General features: G+C 38.5%; 1 protein-coding gene across 2 annotated transcripts in view; it reads left to right on the top strand.

Annotated features, from left to right (window-relative positions):
* The window catches only part of BAHD1 (bromo adjacent homology domain containing 1), a 70,073-nt gene extending 63,946 nt beyond the window's left edge, over positions 1 to 6,127 (top strand). The window contains exons 5-7 of one of the 2 annotated variants that reach the window (XM_026664571.2): positions 564 to 640; positions 3,771 to 3,862; positions 5,618 to 6,127. In XM_026664571.2, the coding sequence (XP_026520356.1) occupies positions 564 to 640; positions 3,771 to 3,862; positions 5,618 to 5,807 (359 nt within the window). In that variant the 3' untranslated portion in view covers positions 5,808 to 6,127. The remainder of the gene's footprint in view (positions 1 to 563; positions 641 to 3,770; positions 3,863 to 5,617) is intronic. The other variant, XM_087951711.1, reaches the window with a different exon arrangement.
* Positions 6,128 to 22,190: the final 16,063 nt, after the last annotated feature.

Genomic DNA, 22,190 nt, shown 5'->3' with positions numbered 1-22,190 from the left:
TTATGTTAATCATCTAGAATTCATGGCATTCTTCAGCTATGTACAAAGTTCAGTCCTGTGTTTTGGAATCAGGTGGACCAGCTGTTTTTGTATATCAACAAAGATGCAGAACTCGCTCCTCATTCATGTTGCAACTAATCATGGGATATCAGTGCTTAATCCACAAGACATTGCCTAACCATCCCACAATAAGTAGTTCTCCTCACACATGACAAGGAAGGGGATTAACCTAACAACCCTTCAGATAGTGGCATGGTTTTTGTTTTTTTTGTTTGCAGTTTTGTTTCCAAATAAGAACCCACAAATCACTTTTGCTCAAGTAATAGACAGTCATTTTTGTCTTGTTCTTCTAACGGGGAAACTGAGATAGGTGAGAACTTCCCACTAAAAACATCCCCTGCAGCTCTCACTAGCTTCTAGTGTTGGTTATGCATGGATGCATTTCCTGTATGTATGACTGGACTAGTGAGCCCTATTAAAGGTAAGCGGACTGCCTTTATGTTCTACTTGATGCTGGTGTGTTAGAGTATTTAAAAAAGAAAAACTACTTTATTCCTTTCTAGGGGAATTGATGATGAGCCTCCTGTGGTATTATAGACCAGAGCACACTCAGGGAGGCCGTAATTCTAGCATGCATCAGGTGAGTATTTGGCCAGGATGATCAGGAATGGAAGTCCAGGACATTAAAATGAGTCAGCAAAGGCTGTTTGATGTGATGGTTCTGATGGTTCTAATCCTTCTTCAACCACTTATTTGCAAAGAAAAGGAGGATCATTTTATGCTCCTGCTTTAACAAATGCTTAGTGTTTATTTTACAGTTGAGCCACTTCTTTCTAGATATGGGAACATTTCCACTGTTTCATAAACCAGAAAAAGTAGCAAAGACTACATTAAAGACTAACACATTTATTGTTTTGAATGTTTCTGCTGTACCAAACTAACATAGCTGCCCTCTGGAATAAGTTGAGAAGTAATTTGAGTGGCAAGGCATTTAAAGACTTTCCATTACCTCACCCCAAACATTCATAATTTTATAAACAATCCTAAATTATGCTGAAAGTGTCCTTTTATCTCTGTGAATTTGTTACAGAATAGTTCTTCTTCATATTTTAAAGTTGGCTTTCATTCACTTTAAGACACGAAAGGCTATGGAAGCATTCTCTTTTAAAACTGCAAGGTTATCTTTAAAGGCTACTTTCCAACAGATTAGTGTTTTATAGCACAATAAATGCAGAGGTTCTCTCTCATTATGGTAATTTTGGTACATCTAAATGTTCTTTTCTTCTGTTAAGACTTTTGGATGTAGGAAAATTGTTTCTTTCAGTAGCAATAAAAAAATATTCTCGCACCTCTTCCCCTCTGCCCAACTAGCTATTGCTATTATTAAGTATAATTCCAACTACAATAACCCCCTGATAGGATGAGCCAACCACCTTTGATGCCTTCAGATCTAAAATTTTTAGACTAACCCAGTGAAAATATGAGTGCCGTTGCCTTTTAGTTTAAAATTGAGCTTTGAAGGAGTGAGAACTTTGAAGAAAAGGCAATAATGGATTTGAAGTGTTGTCAGGTGATCCCAGAAATTAAAATATAAGAGCTACTTGAAAATGAAGTCTTCTGGTCAAATTATATCAGCGATTGAGGAGGCAGTTGAGAGCTGTGAAATGTCTATACAAAGTTCTGAGCTGGCAGACTTCATTTTAGCTAGATACTTTACATGTTATATAAAATATAAATACTAATATGTAATCTATTTCAGTTAAATTTCTTTCTTGGCTCCCTCAAAGAAATGCTGCTTAAAGTGCTGTTTTTTTTAATGTACACATAAAATGCCTGGTATAACAGTTACATAACTTAATGTATTGATAGGTTATTGTAAATTCTCTCATAAATTAATAAGTTTTCATCCATCTCATTTTCCGTACATTCTAGGAACTAGGGTGAGGTGGAACTTACTTATCATTAAATATATGCACTTAAACTTCAAAAAGCACGATATGCTATTAAGTCCTAGGATACTACCAGAGAGATCCAGGTTCAGGGTTCAAATCTACTCTGGATGTGAAAGTTCACTGAGTAGCTTTGGGCTAATTGTTATTTCTTGGATCAACCTACCTCAGGATAGTTCTTGTGAGAAGAAAATTAGAAGAAGGAATAATTTGATGCCGCCTATAGCTCCTGAAGTAAAAGCAGGATATACATTTACTAAACAAACAAATATGTTCATTATTGCTATGTTACAATATAGAAGTCAACTAATTGGACACTTAGTGCATTATCTCATTTAAAAAAAGAGAGACTCCAGTAGCCTTGACATATCTTTTTTTGCTTTTAAACCACCCCTATTAATGAAACATTAGATCCCACGCTAGTAGCCTAATCCCTGGGGCCTTCAGAGAATAAATACACTGCTCAAAAAAATAAAGGGAACACTTAAACAACACAATGTAACTCCAAGTCAATCACACTTCTGTGAAATCAGACTGTCCACTTAGGTAGCAACACTGATTGACAATCAATTTCACATGCTGTTGTACAAATGGAATAGTCAACAGGTGGAAAGCATAGGCAGTTAGCAAGACATCCCCAGTAAAGGAGTGGTTCTTCAGGTGGTGACCACAGACCACTTCTCAGTTCCTATGCTTTCTGGCTGATGGTTTGGTCACTTCTGGCTGATGGTTTGGTCACTTCTGAATGCTGGCGGTGCTTTCACATTAGTGGTAGCATGAGACGGAGTCTGCAAGTGGCTCAGGTAGTGCAGCTCATCCAGGATGGCACATCAATGCGAGCTGTGGCAAGAAGGTTTGCTGTGTCTGTCAGCGTAGTGTCCAGAGCATGGAGGCACTACCAGGAGACAGGCCAGTACATCACGAGACATGGAGGAGGCCGTAGGAGGGCAAAAACCCAGCATCAGGACCGCTACCTCCGCCTTTGTGCAAGGAGGGACAGGAGGAGCACTGCCAGAGCCCTGCAAAATGACCTCCAGCAGGCCACAAATGTGCATGTGGCTGCTCAAACGGTCAGAAACAGACACCATGAGGGTGGTATGAGGGCCCGACATCTACAGGTGGGGGTTGTGCTTACATCCCAACACCGTGCAGGATGTTTGGCATTTGCCAGAGAACACCAAGATTGGCAAATTCACCACTGGTGCCCTGTGCTCTTCACAGATGAAAGCAGGTTCACACTGAGCACTACTGAGCCTCATTTTGACTTGTTTTAAGGACATTACATCAAAGTTGGATCAGCCTGTAGTGTTTTTTTCCACTTTAATTTTGAGTGTAACTCCAAATCCAGACCTTCATGGGTTGCTAAATTTGATTTCCATTGATAATTTTTGTGTGATTTTGTTGTCAGAACATTCAAATATGTAATGGACAAAGAATATTTCATTCATTCAGATCTAGGATGTCTTATTTTTGCGTTCCCTTTATTTTTTTTTGAGCAGTGTATATTCTTTGATTAAAATGTGCATCTCAGCGATGAAAAGTTTGCCTCATATATGGGTTCAGAAGATTACACTCCAGAAGGTGAACGAAAAACCCACACTCTGAATGCTTTATATATGACTTGAAAATGTACACATTAATGTTTAAATCATCACATGTTGGTCTCCTAATACAATTGACCTACTTGGCAGAACTGAGCTTAAAGATGTAACCCGAAGAGCATGTAAAAATAAGATACGTACTTTAACGCACCACAGACAAAAGCATGCGATGGAAAAATGTTCTTGCCAGACTCTGATCCCCTTGTATACTTCCTTGCAGAATGAGATCTTTGCTTCCCGACACCAGGACGAGAACAGTGTGGCCTGTATAGAGGAGAAGTGCTATGTTCTGACCTTTGCAGAGTACTGCAGGTAGGTGGTGCTCTTACCTTGTTTGCTTTATGGTCTCTGGGCCCCAATATAACAGTTTCACAGGACGGTTTGTTTTGTTATTGGAAGGGTGCTCCCTCCCTCCTCTCCCCTCCCTCTCTCTCTCCCTCCCCCTCTCACTCTCTCCCTCCCCTCTCTCACTCCTTCCCTTCTCTCACTCACTCCCCCCCTCCCCCTCCCCTCTGACTCCCTTCCTCCTTCTCCCTCCCTCCCTCCTCACTCACTCACCACCCTCCCTCCCTCCCTCCTCTCTCTCTCTCCCTCTCTGTAGTTGTGGTTCGTGACGCATCACCGATAGTTCCAAATTGAATTTTCCTCTTATTTACTGGGCCAGAATGGCAGAGAGTGAGAAAGACAGATAGGCGGACGATCCATAGACTGACATGTTATAATCAAGCTATTGTGGCATTTTCACAGATGTCCTAATGAGATCACCTTGGCATTTTTTTCCCAGACATTTTTTGTATGTGCCTACTAGCATATCTATATATAGATCACTAAAAGTATTAATCTGTGTTTTGCACAAGCCTAGCAAGGATTGCAGGTTTGGTAATTCAGCATTTATGGAAGGCCCCAGATTGCCTATTCCTGCTGAAGACGTAGTAGTAAAAACATACAGAAGCACAATTGACCCTTCCAGTCCAATTATTGGCCTTTCAGCCGAATGTATTGATTTTGCTGTATTTTTATGAGTTTTGATATTTTGTATTATGTATTTGTTATGCGGTATCCACTGTCATTTGACAGTGTACAAGAACTACGAGATAAATAAGTGAATGAATGAAATGTACCAGATCCAAATGTCTTAATAAACATGGTGATCTTGGAGAAGGGATGCCTGGGAAGGAACAATGGGACCATGCTATTATTTTTCCTCACTTATTTTCTCAAAAGTTTTGCCAATACATCCTGAGCCAACTTTTGTAGATCTGGAACCCATAGGTCCAAATCTACAAGAAAAAGAGCAATTTAACCTACTGTGGGAAATTGGTTTTCTTTGCCTTTTTATCATAGTGCAAGATTGTGGGTACTATTGGTGGCATAGTGGTTAGAATGCAGAATTCAGGCTAACTCTGCCCACTGCTAGGAGTTCAATCCTGACCACTATTGACTCAGTCTTCTATCCTTCTGTGCTCAGTAAAATGAGGACCCAGTTTTTTGGAGCAGATTTTTATCACTGTAAATTGCCCAGAGAGTGCTGTAAAGGACTATGGAGCAGTATATATAAGTATATACAATTGCTATTACTATTGCTGTTGTACAGTAGATTGTAGACTATATATATATAGCCCTTGGAAGCCTCCTGGGTGCCTACCACGGCTTCTAGTAGCCTGTCAATCAGCTGGTTGATGGGCAAACAGCAGAAAAATTGCTGAAGTCCCACTGTCAAGTGATTTGAAGATGTGTCACTAAGTGAAAGAAAGGAGGAAGGAAAGCTTATGGCTCTGTTTTTCTTCATATAGCTTGCTTGGGACTCAGCAGCCTTTTGGCGTGGGCCAGGGAAAGAATTATGTGTTTGTGTGTGTGTCAGAAAGAGAGAGAGAGAGCATAGCCTCCAACTTGCCATAGGCAACCATAATAGCTAGAATAGATAACGGAGTCTTTGCATTGGAAAAAGTAAACAAATAAATAAAAACAAAATTTGATAATCCCAGAGTGAATGAATTACGGCCAACTGCTGTCAGAGTAACCAAGAATGCACTAGTATGACTACATGACTATGCGGCTGTCTTGCAGATTTTGTGCCTTGGCAAAGCGTCGCGTGGAAGGGATTCCAGGCAAGAAAACTGTGATGGTTCCTCCTTCTGAAGAGTATTCCACCCCTGCCCATCGCAAGGTGCCAGAGGACACTGATCCGGAGTTGGTTTTTCTCTGCCGTCACGTCTATGATTTCAGGCATGGACGCATCTTGAAGAATCCACAGTAACACCACTGTGGCATTAGTGAGCAACAATAGTGGGCCATTAGGCAGGCTAAGCTCTTTGTCCATGTAGGGGGCCTCCTTTGGTGGAGGGCTGTCCACAGGCACTACATAACAACCCCGAAGCACTCAGTCCTCTACATCTGGGAGCAGATTTCCTGTCCAGGCAGATCTTCAAAGCACAGCACTTCATATAAAAAGCCTAAGTGGAAATATATATCTATAAAGAAATGTGTGTCTGTATATAGATATAGGTGCTTGCTTTTGTAAATCTATATCTATATATCTGTACGATGAGCTTCATATATTGGAGGGAGGGGGGAAGGGAGGATAAAAGTGGATAAAAGCCAGTAAACCGAATCTAGAGCCAATCTTGTTGGGGATGAGTAGAACATACTGAAGGAAAACTTCAGTGTGGAAGTGAATCAAACTATAAAAAGATTCCTGATGTCATGTCCTTCTAAAAAGAAGAAGGACATATATCCTTTTGTTTAGTATAATACTGAAAATGGAGATGAGACTGTGTTTTGGGAGCCATCGATATACTAAAAATCCTTCTCATATATTCTGCATACATACTACTTGAGAAGGACCACACTCAAGGATTTTGTGTTGTGTGATTGCCCAGTCAAATCGTTGATTCAAAGCAGAAAGTGGGAAAGATCACCTCACACCATTATGAAAAGCTGCATATCCTTCTAAGGTTGAAGCTCTAAGTCAATTGCTTAGCATTAACTTACATTGACATCTATAGGACCTATTTCCAAATAAATGCCATAAAAATCAGGATATCGGGAAATGGGCCCAGCCTTAAAGATCATGCTTATTGGGCACAGCAATGGTGAGGGTGATAAGGTGGCACTTGAAAAGATCTCAGAGATTGAGACATAACTAACAGCTGCTACAATACTGATCTCTTCTCTCCACAAACTTAGAGAGGCCTGCCTATTTTGGGCAGAGGTAATTTATATATTTTTTCCTTTCCACATCCCATTTTCTTTGCTCGCATATACAGTCCTCGTAGAACCTGGATTTGCACACTCATCTAACTTGGGAGGGCTAGAAGCCAGAGTTAAGAAACGATAGCATAGTGCATAGTGCTTGAGTGTCAGTCTTTGAAACAGGCATCGTAACCCAACTGAGTCTGTTTTTGCCTGTCTACCTCTCTTCTCTCCCACCCACCCCAGAATATCTTAACACTGACATATAAACATGCCCATGCTGGTGAGACTCTGGCTTCCAAAAGGAACTGGCCAGTGAGAGGTTTGCATTTTGAGAAACTGCTACTTGATTCTCACAGATATTTCTGCCTCTTGCCTTACATGTATAGCTCTTAGAATACTTCAGTTTAGCTTTAACACAAAGCTGTTTCAGTTCATTCTAAAGCAAACCAAAGGACAGCATAAGAAGAATCCGCCCAATCAGTCCACACCCAGCTGGGGTTCCATTTGTAGATTGCACTAATTCGAAAGGAGAATCAACACTGTATTGGTCCGTGTACCTGCTGACAGCCAGAGTTGCTCACTTGAATTAGGGACCTATGTAGTTACTTTTATTTCCTTTTGTAAGGGGTGAGGGAGGTTTAATTAGTGTTCAGTTATTATTGAAGCGTTCTACGGCTTTAATATTGTTACCTTTTTGAGTAGAGTTAGCACTATCTTCTGACCCTCAGGCTAGAAGCAAGAGTTTGGCCACCAGTGCTCTATATCTGTCCTGGAGAAAGCAGCCCTACCATATTCAGCTTCTTGTGTGTGTTGCCACAAATGGTTCCTGCAGACTTGCTCTACATACCAAAGAGGGGAAATGATGGGGGGAAACAGTGAAAAAGTCTAACCAATGGTGGATAGCAGAGATCAGGTGATGATTGCATTCCATCAGGAATGGGTATATTCCTGCTTGGAAGAGAAACCTTCTACCCTAAGGCTGAGCATGAATTTTCCAAGCTTGCTAGTGTCAGCGTAGTGGCTTCCTTTTATCAAAACCACTGCTTGGGCACATAGAAGGACTCTTGGTTAACTAGGCCTACAAAGCGTATCTTGTGACAGCACAGGTATGGAAGCGAAGATCCCGTACAACTTTTCTTCATGCAGGGGGAAAACAACAACCCTGGAGGGAGAACTGTTTGATGGAAGGGGTAAGCATTGGAGGCAGTATTATATGCTCTGCAGCCCTGGCCTGTTCTTCCATTTGCCACGTCAAGGAGAGAAAGGGACAGTTCTTTTAATGATCTGGGTTGGAGTGTGTATGAAGAGTTGGTTAGTCTGATCTATGCAGAGTCAGATTTGGGATTCTTTTTTTCTTTCTTTCTTTCTTTCTTTCTTTCTTTCTTTCTTTCTTTCTTTCTTTCTTTCTTTCTTTCTTTCTTTCTTTCTTTCTTTCTTTCTTTCTTTCTTTCTTTCTTTCTTTCTTTCTTTCTTTCTTTCTTTCTTTCTTTCTTTCTTTCTTTCTTTCTTTCTTTCTTAACTAGAAATGGGAGAGAAACTCTAGTGCCAGAGAGCCTCTTCCCAAAAAGATTTTTTTAGAATTCATGGTGTGGTGGCTGGAATCCTCAGCATGGTGACTTGAGACCCAGATTCAGGATGGTGTTCCTGCCCTCATGAAAAAAGATGAAATTTAGCTTCAGAAACAGAGCAGCTTTGTAAAGTCCTGATTTCTGTGGCTACTTCCTCCCCCTCCTTTCTCTGGCTTCTCCAGGCAAGAAAGCAACAGTAGTCTGAAAACAAACAAAATTATATATATAAAAAAAAAATAGTTACCTACCCAATGCTGAAATAGGGTTGGAGCCCCTTTTCTGGAGAACAGAAACCCCAAACCTTCCCTGCTTCTGATAATTGTCAGAATCTACTTCAGGCCAAGAATATTGTTTTAAAGATTTGTGTAGTTGTTTTATGCTGTTTGCAGACAGCATGTAAATGATTTGAAATGTCTTACCTTCAATGAAAATATTTCATGCTTTTTTAATCTATTAGATATGGAAATATTTTTGAAACTGAAAATGCAGTCAGTAGAATTTAAATTGAAATGTAATACATGTAAAATATATTTTAGTTGATAATTTTGTAAAATGCACTTTTTGTGTCTCTTCCCCTTGTTTCCCAGATCTGTATTTCAGTGTTTACAGATGGAATGAGAACATTCCCTATACTCTCCTTCTGTGAAAAAGATATATTAGAAGTAATTCTTAAAAATAAATTTGAGAAATTGTATTGACTTAGAAAACAAAACTAAAGCCGTTGTCTAATTTTTATTACGGGTACTGTATGTATTAGTGAGACTGCGCAGTAACAGGAAAAGACCTTGTGTTTGTTTTATTAATTAAATGGATAATCCTGCCGTACACTTGAAGTGGCTCACGAAATAATGGTACATAAAATACATTTATTTTTTAAAGTCGGATGTAATCCACCATGCACATTTTGATTACACAATATTTCATATTAGGAGGGAGACTTTTTGCTTGATCTCAGGACATCTCTACCACCTCCTCTCTGGTCCTTGGAGGGGAAACTTATAATAAATGCCCAAAGGTTCCCTATTCTTGACTTCCGAAATAGGGGAGTGTGGCAGAGTAGCTGCAGTAATCCTCAGCCTGAGGCTGAAATCAAGAATCCTTTTCCCTGAAGGATTCTTTAAGCTGCAAGAAACAGTCCAAACTCAGAGATCAAAAGGTTACATTTTGAAGACTGAACTTGGAGAGAAGCAACTCTACTTCGGTTTTCATTCTGTTCCCCTGCAGCATCCGATCTCTTGGTGGTGGTCCTTTTAGGGCTCTTCATCACGAGCGCTTGAAGCAAAACAAGCAACAAGCACATTCCTGTAAGGGTTGGTGTTAAAGCAGATGAAGAAGTGAGGCGCTTGAGTAAAACCTTGAATGGGGCCCAGTTAGGCTTAGTTAGAGACTTCCGAAGCATTTCAAGAGCCTTGCTAGTGAATGATAGCAATGCATGATGGGTTTCCTGTTAGAGGGAAGTGCAAAGCAAGAAGGGATGGTGAAATACTTTAAACATATGTTAGAGCTCTATTTTGTTGTAGCGTGCTACTAATGCAGCTTTTCCCCACTTGCTAGTGCAAAAATACATCGGCTTCATTTCTACATTTAATTCTGATATCCAGGACAGTTAAAACCAAGATTTCCAAAGATAGGCAATTAAATGGTAAAGAAGTGCCATCTGGTGGCAGAATAGCAATTTGTAGAAGCATCTCAGTCTTGCTCACTTAAGGAGCTGATAAATGGAGCGACTGTTGCTTGACACACTGTGCTTCATTTCTAAAGGCATGACTCAAGCCTTCCTTTGGTTTTGAATGGTGCGGCCAGGATCTGTATATCGAAGAAGGGAGGTGGAACAAGGTCCTAAACAAAATTTATTTTTCATTTAATTAATTCAGTGTAGGTAAGGTAAGTGTTAGGTGACATAAGCAACATTTATTGAATGCCTTTCATCTATCAATTTTAAAGTTACAAAGTGCCATCAACTTTGCAAGAGAGGGGGCAGTTCTGCAGTCCACACCCCAGGATTTCTAGAGGGGACGTGCTACTATTAACCCCTGTTGTGTAGGAAATTAATTCTAATCCGAGGTGTGAGAATTCCAACACACACACACAAAATCCCTTCAAGTTATACTCAGGATAAATAATGCCCCAGCTGATGGGCAGCAATATTTGTGCTGCAATTAGCTTATTACTGAATAGAATGGCACCAGCTATTCATGTGAGCCAGCAGGAACATAAATTAAGTCCCTTGCCTTTTCATGAAAGAAATGACACCGCCTTCCAATTCAGTGCCTCTCGGATGCTTTGAAGAACACCTCATCTTCCTTAATTTGGAAGAGGCAGAAAGAAGAAAGATGACCTTGCTGCTCATTGCCAAAAACAAACAAGGAAAAATTAGTCATCTCTTCTCTGGTGTAATGACATGATTAAGGGAAGAAAGAACAACAACAAAAATCTGATCGGTCTGGCAGCCAGCACTGATAACCTATAGTATAAAGATCAGTACTTCATAAAACAAAACATTCATCATGACTATGGAGATTCTCAATCATCCAGGTGATGGTTGTCCCAAAGGTGCTTTTACTAAAAGGCAACTAGACTTTCTTGGGGGGGGGGGGTGTTCTTTGAAAACATTTCGCTTTTCATCCAAGATGTCAGCCTTCAAGATCTTCCTCCTTTCCTTTGCTTCTTTCTGGCTGTCATGAGTAACGGGGGGGGAGGGGGGTGGAAGTGGGAAATGTATGGGACGTGAGCTGAAAGTGTTACTAACTGATATTGTATAAACTGGGGAGGCTTTCTAATTCCTGCTTAACTTTCTCTTCTCTGCGCAACTGCAAACCTTTATCTGAGTAAGCCAAGGTCAACTAATCACCACCACCTGGAGATGTCCACATGATGAAGTTCACAACTTTTAATTGGAAGAACCATTTGAACTATTGAGGGTGGGAACATTTCACTCCCTTGGTATATGTGATGTACGTGCCTATTTCTCCAGATTCAGAATTTTCTTGTTGCTACCACTGACTTCCAGTAAAAGATATCTTTTCTCTAATTACAAGAGCCTAAATATTTCTTTCTTGGATTTTGAACGGAGCACCAGCTGACACAAGAACTGAAGAAGCTTCTTATAGATGAGAAGTGAATTTGTTTTCAAAGAAAAAAACAAGAACATCCAGTTGCCTTTTGAGAAAAGCACCTCTGAGACATTCATCGTGAATTATGCCTGCAAATTTCCTCAGAAAAGCAACTTTTACACCAGACACATGCTAAAGTGATAGACTGAAACACTGTGACGAACAGGACTTGAACCAACAAGTTCATATGTGCAGTACATTTACAGCAAATGCGCCATGCACTACATCCACAAGATCCAAGAACTCTGCAGCTTGCCCGTGCTAAAGCTTAGCAGGCCAACCATTGTTTGCATTTTTAAAGGCCAATGGTGTCTCCACAAATGAAAGTGTACAAGAGAGAGTGCAATGCAATGGTTCACTTAGTTAGTAGGCTGCTGGCCAAGCCAACTGATACAGTAGCACCTCTGTTCTTGGCAAGACATCAAACACAATGCCCCAGGGAGATACAGCATGATAATACTATAAACCTCTGACAATACGAGCATTATAAAGTTTATTAAAACAAAGATAGTGTTGCCTCTGTCCCTGTCTGAACAAACTAAGCACTACTGTAATATCAAAGAAAAAGGAATCTGAAACGGAGTGGTTTGGAAGGGTTGGGCGGGAACTTTATGTGCTTGCTTTTTTGTTTCATTTTGTTTAGTTAAGAACTAAAGCGTATTAAGAGAACATCGCAATTTCAAAGGCCATGAACATTTAGTAGCAATAGGTTTTCTTGTTGTTTATTAAAAGATGTTTTGATAATTCTTTAGTAGCTGACTGTCATTGTTTCATCACAGGACTTCTCTGGCACCCTAAAAAGATTGTTTGGAAAGATTCTCAATGTAATACATAGTAATATGGTTTAGTATATAAAGGGTTTCTATCAGCTCCACTAGATGAATGAATCCATAAAGTCAACACCACAGGAAGGCTAAAATTACTTTCATTCAGATTTGACTATAACAACATAATCTTGCAAATGAGATTGTACCGTGCCTTGAGTTCAGCAAATTAGTCAGGTATCTGTGTCAGCTGTTTCCAAATGGTAGAACTTGAATGTTCTGGATTCAAACAATATTTCATCCCCTTCAGCCAAGCCAACAGCTTCTGCCTACCTCCATTAAAGATCATCTTTACCTTGAAATGCAGTTTTGAGAATTTCTAAACCATATAAATTTCAACTTTTCAGCTTGGATTTCCTGCTGTACAAAGGATTGAAGAATAGGGAAATTATATTAATTATTTTATATGAGATTATTCCAGTAATAGAGAAATGAAAGAAACAAGCAATTAAGAAGCATGTGAGGGGACACGTTAGGAGGTTTTTCAACATATGTATTAGACAACTACAATGATCTAATACATATCGATTTTACAGTAGACAATGTTGAAAAAGCACAATGCAATCTAAAACCATCTCTATTTATTGGACCGGATGGAATATGTGCCTACTTCTTAAAAAAGCTATCCACTGCCATAGCCAAACCTCTAAGCATAATCTTCGAAAAATCTTTCAGGACCAGCTCCTTGCCAAAACTATGGTCACAAGCCACAGTCATCCCCATCTTCAAAAAGGGAGACCCCAGCCTAGTTGAAAATTACAGACCAATCTCCTTATGCTGCATCACCTGTAAAGTCATGGAATCAATTATTAACCAATCCATTATCCTCCACTTAGAGACAAACAACCTATAATAAACAATTTGGTTTCAGAAAAATACTATCCTGCAATCTGCAACTCTTACACTGCAAAAACATACGGACTACACAACCCGATAAGGGCAAAGCAATAGACGCAATCTACATAGACTTCTGTAAAGCCTTTGATTCAGTGGTACATGACAAACTACTCCTAAAACTAAAATCTTATGGTATCTCTGGATACCTGCATAACTGGATAGAAGCATTCCTGTCAAACAGACAACAAATGGTCAAAATTGGGAGCATCCTATCAAATTCTGTACCTGTCAACAGTGGTGTCCCCCAAGGCAGTGTTCTAGGACCATCTCTCTTCATACTCTACATAAATGACCTCTGTGATCATATTAAGAGCAACTGCGTTCTCTTCGCTGACGATGTAAAGCTATTCAACACCACAGACAATACTGCTACCCTTCAAAAAGACCTCAACTATGTATCAGAATGGTCAAACAAATGGCAACTTCAAATCTCAACAAATAAATGCTCTGTCTTACATATTGGCAAAAAAAAAATCAGAAAATAAAATACAGGCTAAATAGTCAAGACTTTTTTGAGGATCCAAACTCTGTCAAGGATCTGGGAGTACTCATCTCTAACGATTTAAGTGCTAGAGCCCACTGTAACTAAATAGCCTAAAGGCATTAAGAGTTGTTAACCTAATCCTACGTAGCTTATTCTCTGGTAATATCACACTACTAACTAGAGCATACAAAACATTTGCTAGACCAATACTCGAATATAGCTCATCAATCTGGAACCCACATTATGTATCTGATATTAGCACAGTTGAGAAAGTCCAGAAATATTTCACAAGAAGAGTTCTCCACTCCTCTACTCATTGTAGAATACCTTATGCCACCAGACTTGAAATTCTAGACCTAGAAAACCTTGAATTACACCATCTTCGGTCCGATCTAAGTATAGTATATAAAATCATACATTGCAATGTCCTACCTGTCAATGAATACTTCAGCTGCAACCATAACAACACAAGAGCACACAATAGATACAAACTCAAGGTTAACTGCACCAAACTTGATTGCAGGAAATACAACTTCAGCAACAGAGTGGTCAATGTCTGGAGTACTCTACCTGACTCTGTGGTTTCTTCCCCAAACCCCAAAAACTTTAACCTTAGACTTTCTACTATTGACTTCACCCCTTTCCTAAGAGGTCTGTAGGGGGCGTGCATAAGCGCACCAACATGCCTACCGTCCCTGTCCTATTGTTTCTTTTATTTTTCTTATATGTACCCATTTCATGTATTCATAACTATGTTTTTACTTATACCTATTATCTTGTAAGCAATTGACAAACCAAATAAAATAAAATAAACATTGAAGAAAAGGAGTACTCAACAATTCGTGCAAATATTCTTGTTTTTTTCTGTCTTGTTCTGTTGTTCTCTGTTTTTAAATTATATACTGACTTTTATTGTAGCAGTGAGAAACAGTATCTTAATAAAGACCTTATTTGGGGGAAAAAGAGATAATGCTACACAAGTGCAATTATTAAATGCCAACTAAGGATTGGAATGTGGACTTGTTTTTAGCAACATACACTTGTATGTACACAGTGAAGATCAGAGGAAAAGGCATACTAAACTAATCTTTAAGAAAGAATGTTCACTAAAATATGCATTATTCTAGAAGATATGACCCAATTGAACTTGGAGTGTAATGTTCATAATAGGATCTATATTTTAATTATTAGCAATGTCCATGACATACTTTTAGTAGGACAAGTCAAAGTAGTGCAAAACATCATGCAAGTTGTCAATTTCTCCAGAACTTTTAATTAGGCAAGATTAAGATTAAATCTAGACTTAAAAATAATATATCAAGTAACAAGGCGGTTGTATTTGACAGGAAAAGGGAAGTGAACAATGACTAGACAGACATAATTGGGCAGGAAAAAATCCCTCTAGAGTAAGTAGCTGAATTTGTGTCACTTGGTATACAAATTCTTGCTTTGCATAGTATTGCTTACCACAAAAAGGAATAGCTTAACATATATTTTTTATGCATTTGTGTCCATGTCAGCTTTAAATAATAATGTTTTAGCTTAAGACCAAAGCTATGAGCCACAAAATTTTGTTTTCCTTTTTTTAAAAAAAACCAACACCTTCATTCTCATTTAGTACATTTACATATTTTGTACCTTCTCTAAATGCTTTACTTTTTCTATAACCTGCCTGAGTCCATAACCTATTAGTATGGTTTCATTATTGAAATTTAGAGGTGTATGTATGTGAATTACACAGAGTACTGCATCAAATTTGTTGATCTGTATAAATCTATATATTAATAATTGACATTATTGATTTGAACTTTTAGTAGAAATATACAGAAAAGAATGTGTATTTCATTATAGGCAGAAAAAGAATGAAATGTATACATCAACAAAAGAATGAAATACATCGATTAACGAGCATCAGAATTAAGGTGAATTGCTCTTTTTAATTGTAGCAAATCAACTTTTGAAATGGTTTCATATAATTATATGGACCCTATCTGCTAGTCTGCATAAATAATATATAGATTTATACAGATCAACAAATTTGATGCAGTACTCTGTGTAATTCACATACATACACCTCTAAAATTATAAAACCTTTTAAGTAACTCTGTAACTATTTATATTGATGAATGTTTGATATGTAGCTTTATAGTATGGAAAGCCGATAGCCCAGGTTTAAAACCCAAGCGCTACTCCTATTCTTGCCCCAGTTCCTGCCCATCTAGCAGTTTGAAAGCATGCAAATCTGAGTAGATAAATAGGTACCACATTGGTTGGAAGATAACAGCATTTCATGTGCTTCAGCGTATAGTCATCCAGTCTCTGAATACAAATGCCCAGTTATAAGAATACTTTGAAATGTAATGGCTGTAGGAAGAATACAAATAAGGCATCTGGATGGTAAAACTGCTTTTTTACATGATGAAATTTAAAATGCAAAAGATATAAATATGGAACATCTCCTAGTTTGATGATTCAATATATCAGAAACTAGTATGTAAACTTCAAAGGAGATAAGTTAAGAGCTTTCATGCTACTTGAGATATTTTAAAGAAAAGAGATGAGGAAGTCTTGTAAATGTTCCCAATGGACAAAAGTCTGTGATTCTCGAGATTTTTCTGAACTACAATACCAAATAGCTCTTAGAAATATGGAGAGTACCTGAGTTGCTATTAAGATGCATCTTATTTGTCTCCATTATCTGAATATGAATCATCTATAAAGCATCCATGCATCTTAAATGGATAAATTAACCAATGGAGGATAATGCGCATTAATAAATCATTGAATAATAATGTGGGAAGCTAAGACTGAAAATGGCAATTTCTGCTTTTCTCTGGGGACTCCAGATAATATACATTTTATCCCAACAAGAACAACCATGTGAGATAGGTTGGTCTGGAAGGGAATCCCTGGCACAAAGTCATTCAGTGAATTCCCTACGAGAGAACCTTAAGTTTCACTGATTCAAGTACAAAAACTATTCTAGCTCTCACAAGATAGCATCACCATAATACATTCTAGTAAATGAAAGTCTTTTTTGTTGTTCATTGAATTTAATGTTGGGTTGCAATTCAAAGCTGGAACATCAGCCAGGATGGTTTGGGTTTGTCCTTCGATTTCTCTTTGATCAGAAATTCATAGGAATGCTAATTAGATGATAATCAGTGCCAGGCTTCAGCTGGAGGCCAAAAAGTGATTAAGGAAGTGTCAAAAGAATTTCAGCAAGGTTAAACTAGTCCTATTTCTAAAGATAAGGTTCAAAGTTTGTTGCGTTTAGTATTTTGTTCTCCTCCATCTCGAATTATCCTACTTTGGACACCTTTATCTGAAGATCTAGTTCTCTGGAAACAGTCTAATGTTGATAAAGGTGTAAGGAAAGGAAAGAAGACAACAACCAGGAGCAAATTCAGCCACAGTAGTGATGAGGGCACAGTTGGAAGATTTTAAAGACCAGGTCAGGGACAGATCATCATCAATAAAATCTATGTGGTCACTAAAGTAGAAAACAACTTAATAGCACATAATAAAAAAAAACCTTAACAAAGAACTTAGCTCCTTCTTTTGAGCTGGTTGTCCTTTGTTTTTACAGTGATTATGAAAAAACTCTCATACTCAGCATGATTTTAATCACCATTTATCAACAATGCTACATGTTCTCTGGCTGTTTCTCAAGTATTTGAAGTTTATCAAGGCATCAAATATTATTGTGAATCATCTGTCAAGTGAACTATTCTGCAATACTGGGAAAATAAGGGAATGCTGAGTCCATAGGTTGCTGTTTTGTCAAATCCGATTAGTCTTTTTATTATTTATTTTATTTATTATTTTTTAAATTATTTTTACAAATAACTCAAGCAGCAGACATATCCAACACACCTTCCTCCTATTTTCCCCACAGCAACAGCCCTGGCCCAAAATCACCCAACCAGCTTTTATGGCTATGGCAGGAGTTGACCAAACCATGAAAATATAATCTATGAGATATCAAACCAGAGAAAAGTAACACGTAGAATCCCATAGAGCTCTATCTCGAGGCCAATATCATTCAACATTTATACTGAATGCATTTATATTGATAAGGGAGCCCATCAATTATTATACTCATTACCAAATCGCAGGTGTGGCAGAACAAGAATGCTATTTAACCTACACAGTTTGGAAGACTAGGCTGAGAGGAACAAGATGTCCTTTCACCAGAAGCAAAGATAAGGAGTAAAAAAAATATAGGGCTTAGTGAGGGATTCATCATGGCTTCAAAGCACTACATCATAGAAGGCCTGGAGGGTTGTCATTGATAATAAACTGAAATGAGCAAACTCTGAGACAGCTACTAGAATAGCGAACACAAATATTAAAAGAATGGTATCCAAGATACATGAGGTCCCTATTCCTCTTTATTCTGCACACTGAGAGATTGGAACAGCTTCAGAGGAGGGTGACAAAGATAATACAGAGACCAGAGGGTGTGCCTTATCAGGACAGGCTGAAGTAATCTGGAATGTTCAGTCTAGAAAAAAAGGAGGCATGGGTAGGTTGAGGCTAGACAACATATTATTTTTCAGGAACCTAAAAAGGTGCCATAGGAAAGACAGGAAGTGTATTCATAACCAAAGATACCAAGATCAATTGCATATACATTTAGTTTTAGATAAATTGCATATACATTTAGATTTTATTAAACTGTGAATAAACACATACATATACACAGGAAAAACACCATAATAAGATATACAGTGGAACAGTGGAAAAACAAAGAAAGAATTTATAGGCAGATTTTAATTGTTTGTTTATTATTTATTTAACTTATATGCACCCATTTCATTGAGGGGCAACTCTAAGTGGCTTACAATCAATTTAAAAAAGACACAAGATGAAACATTTAAAACAATAAATAATAGCATTAAAATTGAGTTAAAATTAACAAAGGTGGGAGGAAAGGGAGCAACAGGTGTGCACAGGAATGGGGTAGAGGCTTATCTTAGTCCATTAACTACCACCAGAATGACACCATCGGGGCCTCAGGCTAATTGTCAGGGCCAGGTCTTCAGACCCTTTTAGAAAGCATCTCTCCCCTTGGGGGCACAATGTTCCAGAGGTCAGGAACCATGATAGAAAAGGCTCTTCTCCTCATCCACGCCCACCGGAATCCTATGGCTCTTCTGCCAGTGGGAGTGGGGTGGGCCAATTCCATTGGGGTGAGATTGTTCCTCAGATACGGTGGACTCTCTGTCTCTAGATTTTTTTTAAAAAAAGAGAGATTAGGTACCCTAGTCATCTCTTAGAATGGTTTAATTGGTTTTCCTGCACACTGCAGAAGGTTGGATTAGATCAGTGTTTGTCAATCTTGGTAACTTTAAGGTGTGTTTCCTTCAACTCCCAGAATTGTCCAGCCAGCTAAAGTTGAGAAGACACTGAATTAGATTATTTTTATGGGGGTTTTCAACTCCACAATTCTATGATCGGCTTTTATTAATCTTGTTGGGTTTTGTTTTGTTTTGCCTCGGTGAAAGACAATTCAGCCCATCACACCCTCTCTTGACCATGAATGAATCTCCCTATGTACCAGAGGAATTCTTCTTTTTGGTGGACCTCTTTGTGTACTCTTTTGTTTGTGGCCTGATCTGAAATGCAGCAGCCTGCCTTTCAGAAAAACCAGCCCAATTAAAGTACAGTCTTGCTTATTTTGCTACCTGTTTGCTTGGATTGTTGTTTGTGCTTGAAAACACAACCAGAAGCTAGTCTCCAAAGTATCTCACAGAGAAGAGAAAATAAGAGTGCTTTGGGCATCTTTCAACTCCCAGTAAAAGCCATTTCGTGTGGTGATAATGAGGGCAGGGCCCCTGTAGTCCACAGGAGGTGTATTGATTCCTCAAGCTACTCACTATGAAACTCCAAGAGAAAGAGCAGTTCTTCAAAGGTTTGGCCTTTCCGAACAACAGCTGTCACTACAGTAACAACTTTGGCGTTTTTCTCTGCAGGAGGGAAAAGGATTATTTCTTCCATATGGTTAACAATCTCTCTGGGCTGCCCAGTAGTTATTAGGTGGTTGGTACCCACAAAGGAGAACTGGCTTAGCAGCTAGCTGCCTTGGCTATTGCTTTGCCATTATTTAACGGAAGCTGTCAATAGTAGCTCAGCAAGGAAACATCACAGTCTAGCTGCCTCCATATTGTATGAAGCTTTCTTGCATAATAATCATAAGAGTATTTTGGGCTAGGGAGACACCTTTTATGCCAATGAACACTTCTGATACTTTAAAGACGTGCCATGAAAGTTCTCACAAAGGGTTGCCTTCAAGGGTCACCCAATACCTATGTAGAATCACAGATTCAAAAGGGGGGCATTCAGACCACCGAATGCAGCTCTCTGCCCAATGCAGGCAACTCATGAAAACATCCCAGACAGACGGTTGCTCAGTCTCTGCTTGAATACATTCAATGAGGAGGAAGCTACTACCTGTTTGGGTAATTCATCCGATTGCCAAACTGCTCTAACTATAGGAAAGGTTGTTTCCTAATATTCAGTTGGCATCTGCTGACTTTTTATCTACTAGGTACTATTGGCATTTATCAAAAAGCAAAATGGACCATCATCCAGAATATCCCTTACTCTCTCAGCTTTCCTTCATCATTTTTTGTCTTAGTGGATTGCAATTCCAACCTATACCTTACATTTAAACTTAGAAACTAATTAAAATTTAACATTTGAATGTTAAGAGTCTGGTGCCGTGTTCTGCAGTCTGGCTGTGTAATTTTTCTAATCTAAAAACCATAATGATTCATATATTATGAAAAGGGAGCCTGGCAGGCAACAAGAAAGGTATCCATGGACACCACATTGTTTTTTCCCTAACCTGGAATTTAATGGAATTCTATGAAGCATGAAAGGGATTAACACACATTATTTCTGAGTCTAATATTTAAAAATAAATGAATGAAAGTGCTTAAACATAATAAATACAAAACATTACAATGATTATTATTAAAAAAGTAAAACAACAAGTAACTTTAAAGGCAATCCAGTCTTAGAAGAGTTACTATATCATAAACGCTTTGGTGCAGAGGCCCGTCTTCAAATATTTTCCAAAATAATGCAGTGTGTGGATCATTTCTTAGGAGAGAGCTTCATGATTGAGATGCTATTGTTCACCAAGAAGGGCATTCTCCCGGCAACTCATAGTGAGTCAAACCTATCTCTAGGTCAGGTCTAGGACAACTCGCCATGGCCAACTCATCACAGCCAACTCACTGAGGCTAACTTGCCGCAACCAACTCACCACAGCCAACTCACCACAGGATAACTCACTGTATTAATCATTTCATTTGATTATGTTTATTATTGGTGATCACCATTTTCATCAACATTATTGGAACTCTTGTATTTCTGGATTGACTTTCTTATTTTATTATTGGCCACAGTTGCATCGAAATTAATTTAACTTTTGTATTTGCTGAATTGTCCTGCAGTAAGTTGTCCCATGGCAAGTTGCCCTATTCTGCTGTAGGATTGTGAGCAAAGCCTTCCCAGCTGATCTTACTGGGGGAGGAATTTTTTTAATGACTGGGTCCTAAATTGCTTAAAGCTTTATAGACCAAGGTCAACATTTTAAATTGGACTTCATAATTCCCAAGTAGCCCATGTACTTCTTTCAAGGACTGATTTGATATAATTCCATTTAGCCACCCTACTTAACAATTGGTAATTGCACTCTGGCCTAGTGTAGATTGCAGTAATCTGAGTGATTATTAAGATAAGTAAAGGCATCCAGATGTGTGATACCCTAATGCACCAGCCAAAACTAGACCTATGTTTTTCTTCTTGATAAAGATGTACATGTATCTAGCAACAGATTACTATCAAGGGGAACTTCCATATCATCTTTTCCTTTAAAGGGAGCCGTACTTTATTCAGAGCAGGTTACCTTCAAAGCACCCAGCCCTGAAAGTACCTATTCAATATCTATCTCTATTTAAATTCATCTTTGGTCTGCTTGAACCCTCATTACAGCCTCTTGGAAACTGTCAAGTCTCAGGCTAGTCTCTCCTGATTCAGGTGAAAAAGTCAGAATGAAGTGTCACATTTATACTAGATATCAAACATGACATCTCCAGCAGCTTAAATAGAATTACTACTTTGTGTAACTTAGATTGAATTCAAGAACAGCTACAGTTCCTCAGTCTTGAAGATGTTGAGCATTGTACAGGAACTGATTTTCTACAGGATCCACAATCAGAGAGAAATATTGTTTTTTTCCGTGAGGGAGCATTGGGGGATGTCTTGCTGCATGTTTTTGGTACTCTATGAATATTTATTATTTATTTATTTCAAATTTCTAGATTGCCCATTTTCCTCAAGGAGCAATATGGATGCCGTAACACTGACAGGAAATAACATGGACAGTATCTTCACCAAGTCTAAATATAAATGGAGAAGGAAATCTGATGAGCTTCTGAATGTCAAATTTGACCATTACACAATACTGATTATTTCAAAATAGGTACATAAATACAACATAATTAAAAACATTTTGACAGGCAACAATGTTTCACCCTCCACCCC

This window comes from Notechis scutatus, chromosome 1 (genome assembly GCF_049901735.1).
Source record: "Notechis scutatus isolate UNSWTSFEM ecotype Mainland chromosome 1, rNotScu1.2, whole genome shotgun sequence".
NCBI lineage: Eukaryota > Metazoa > Chordata > Lepidosauria > Squamata > Elapidae > Notechis > Notechis scutatus.
Note: the sequence above shows the minus strand (reverse complement) of the source record. Positions and strands in the feature narration are given on the sequence as shown.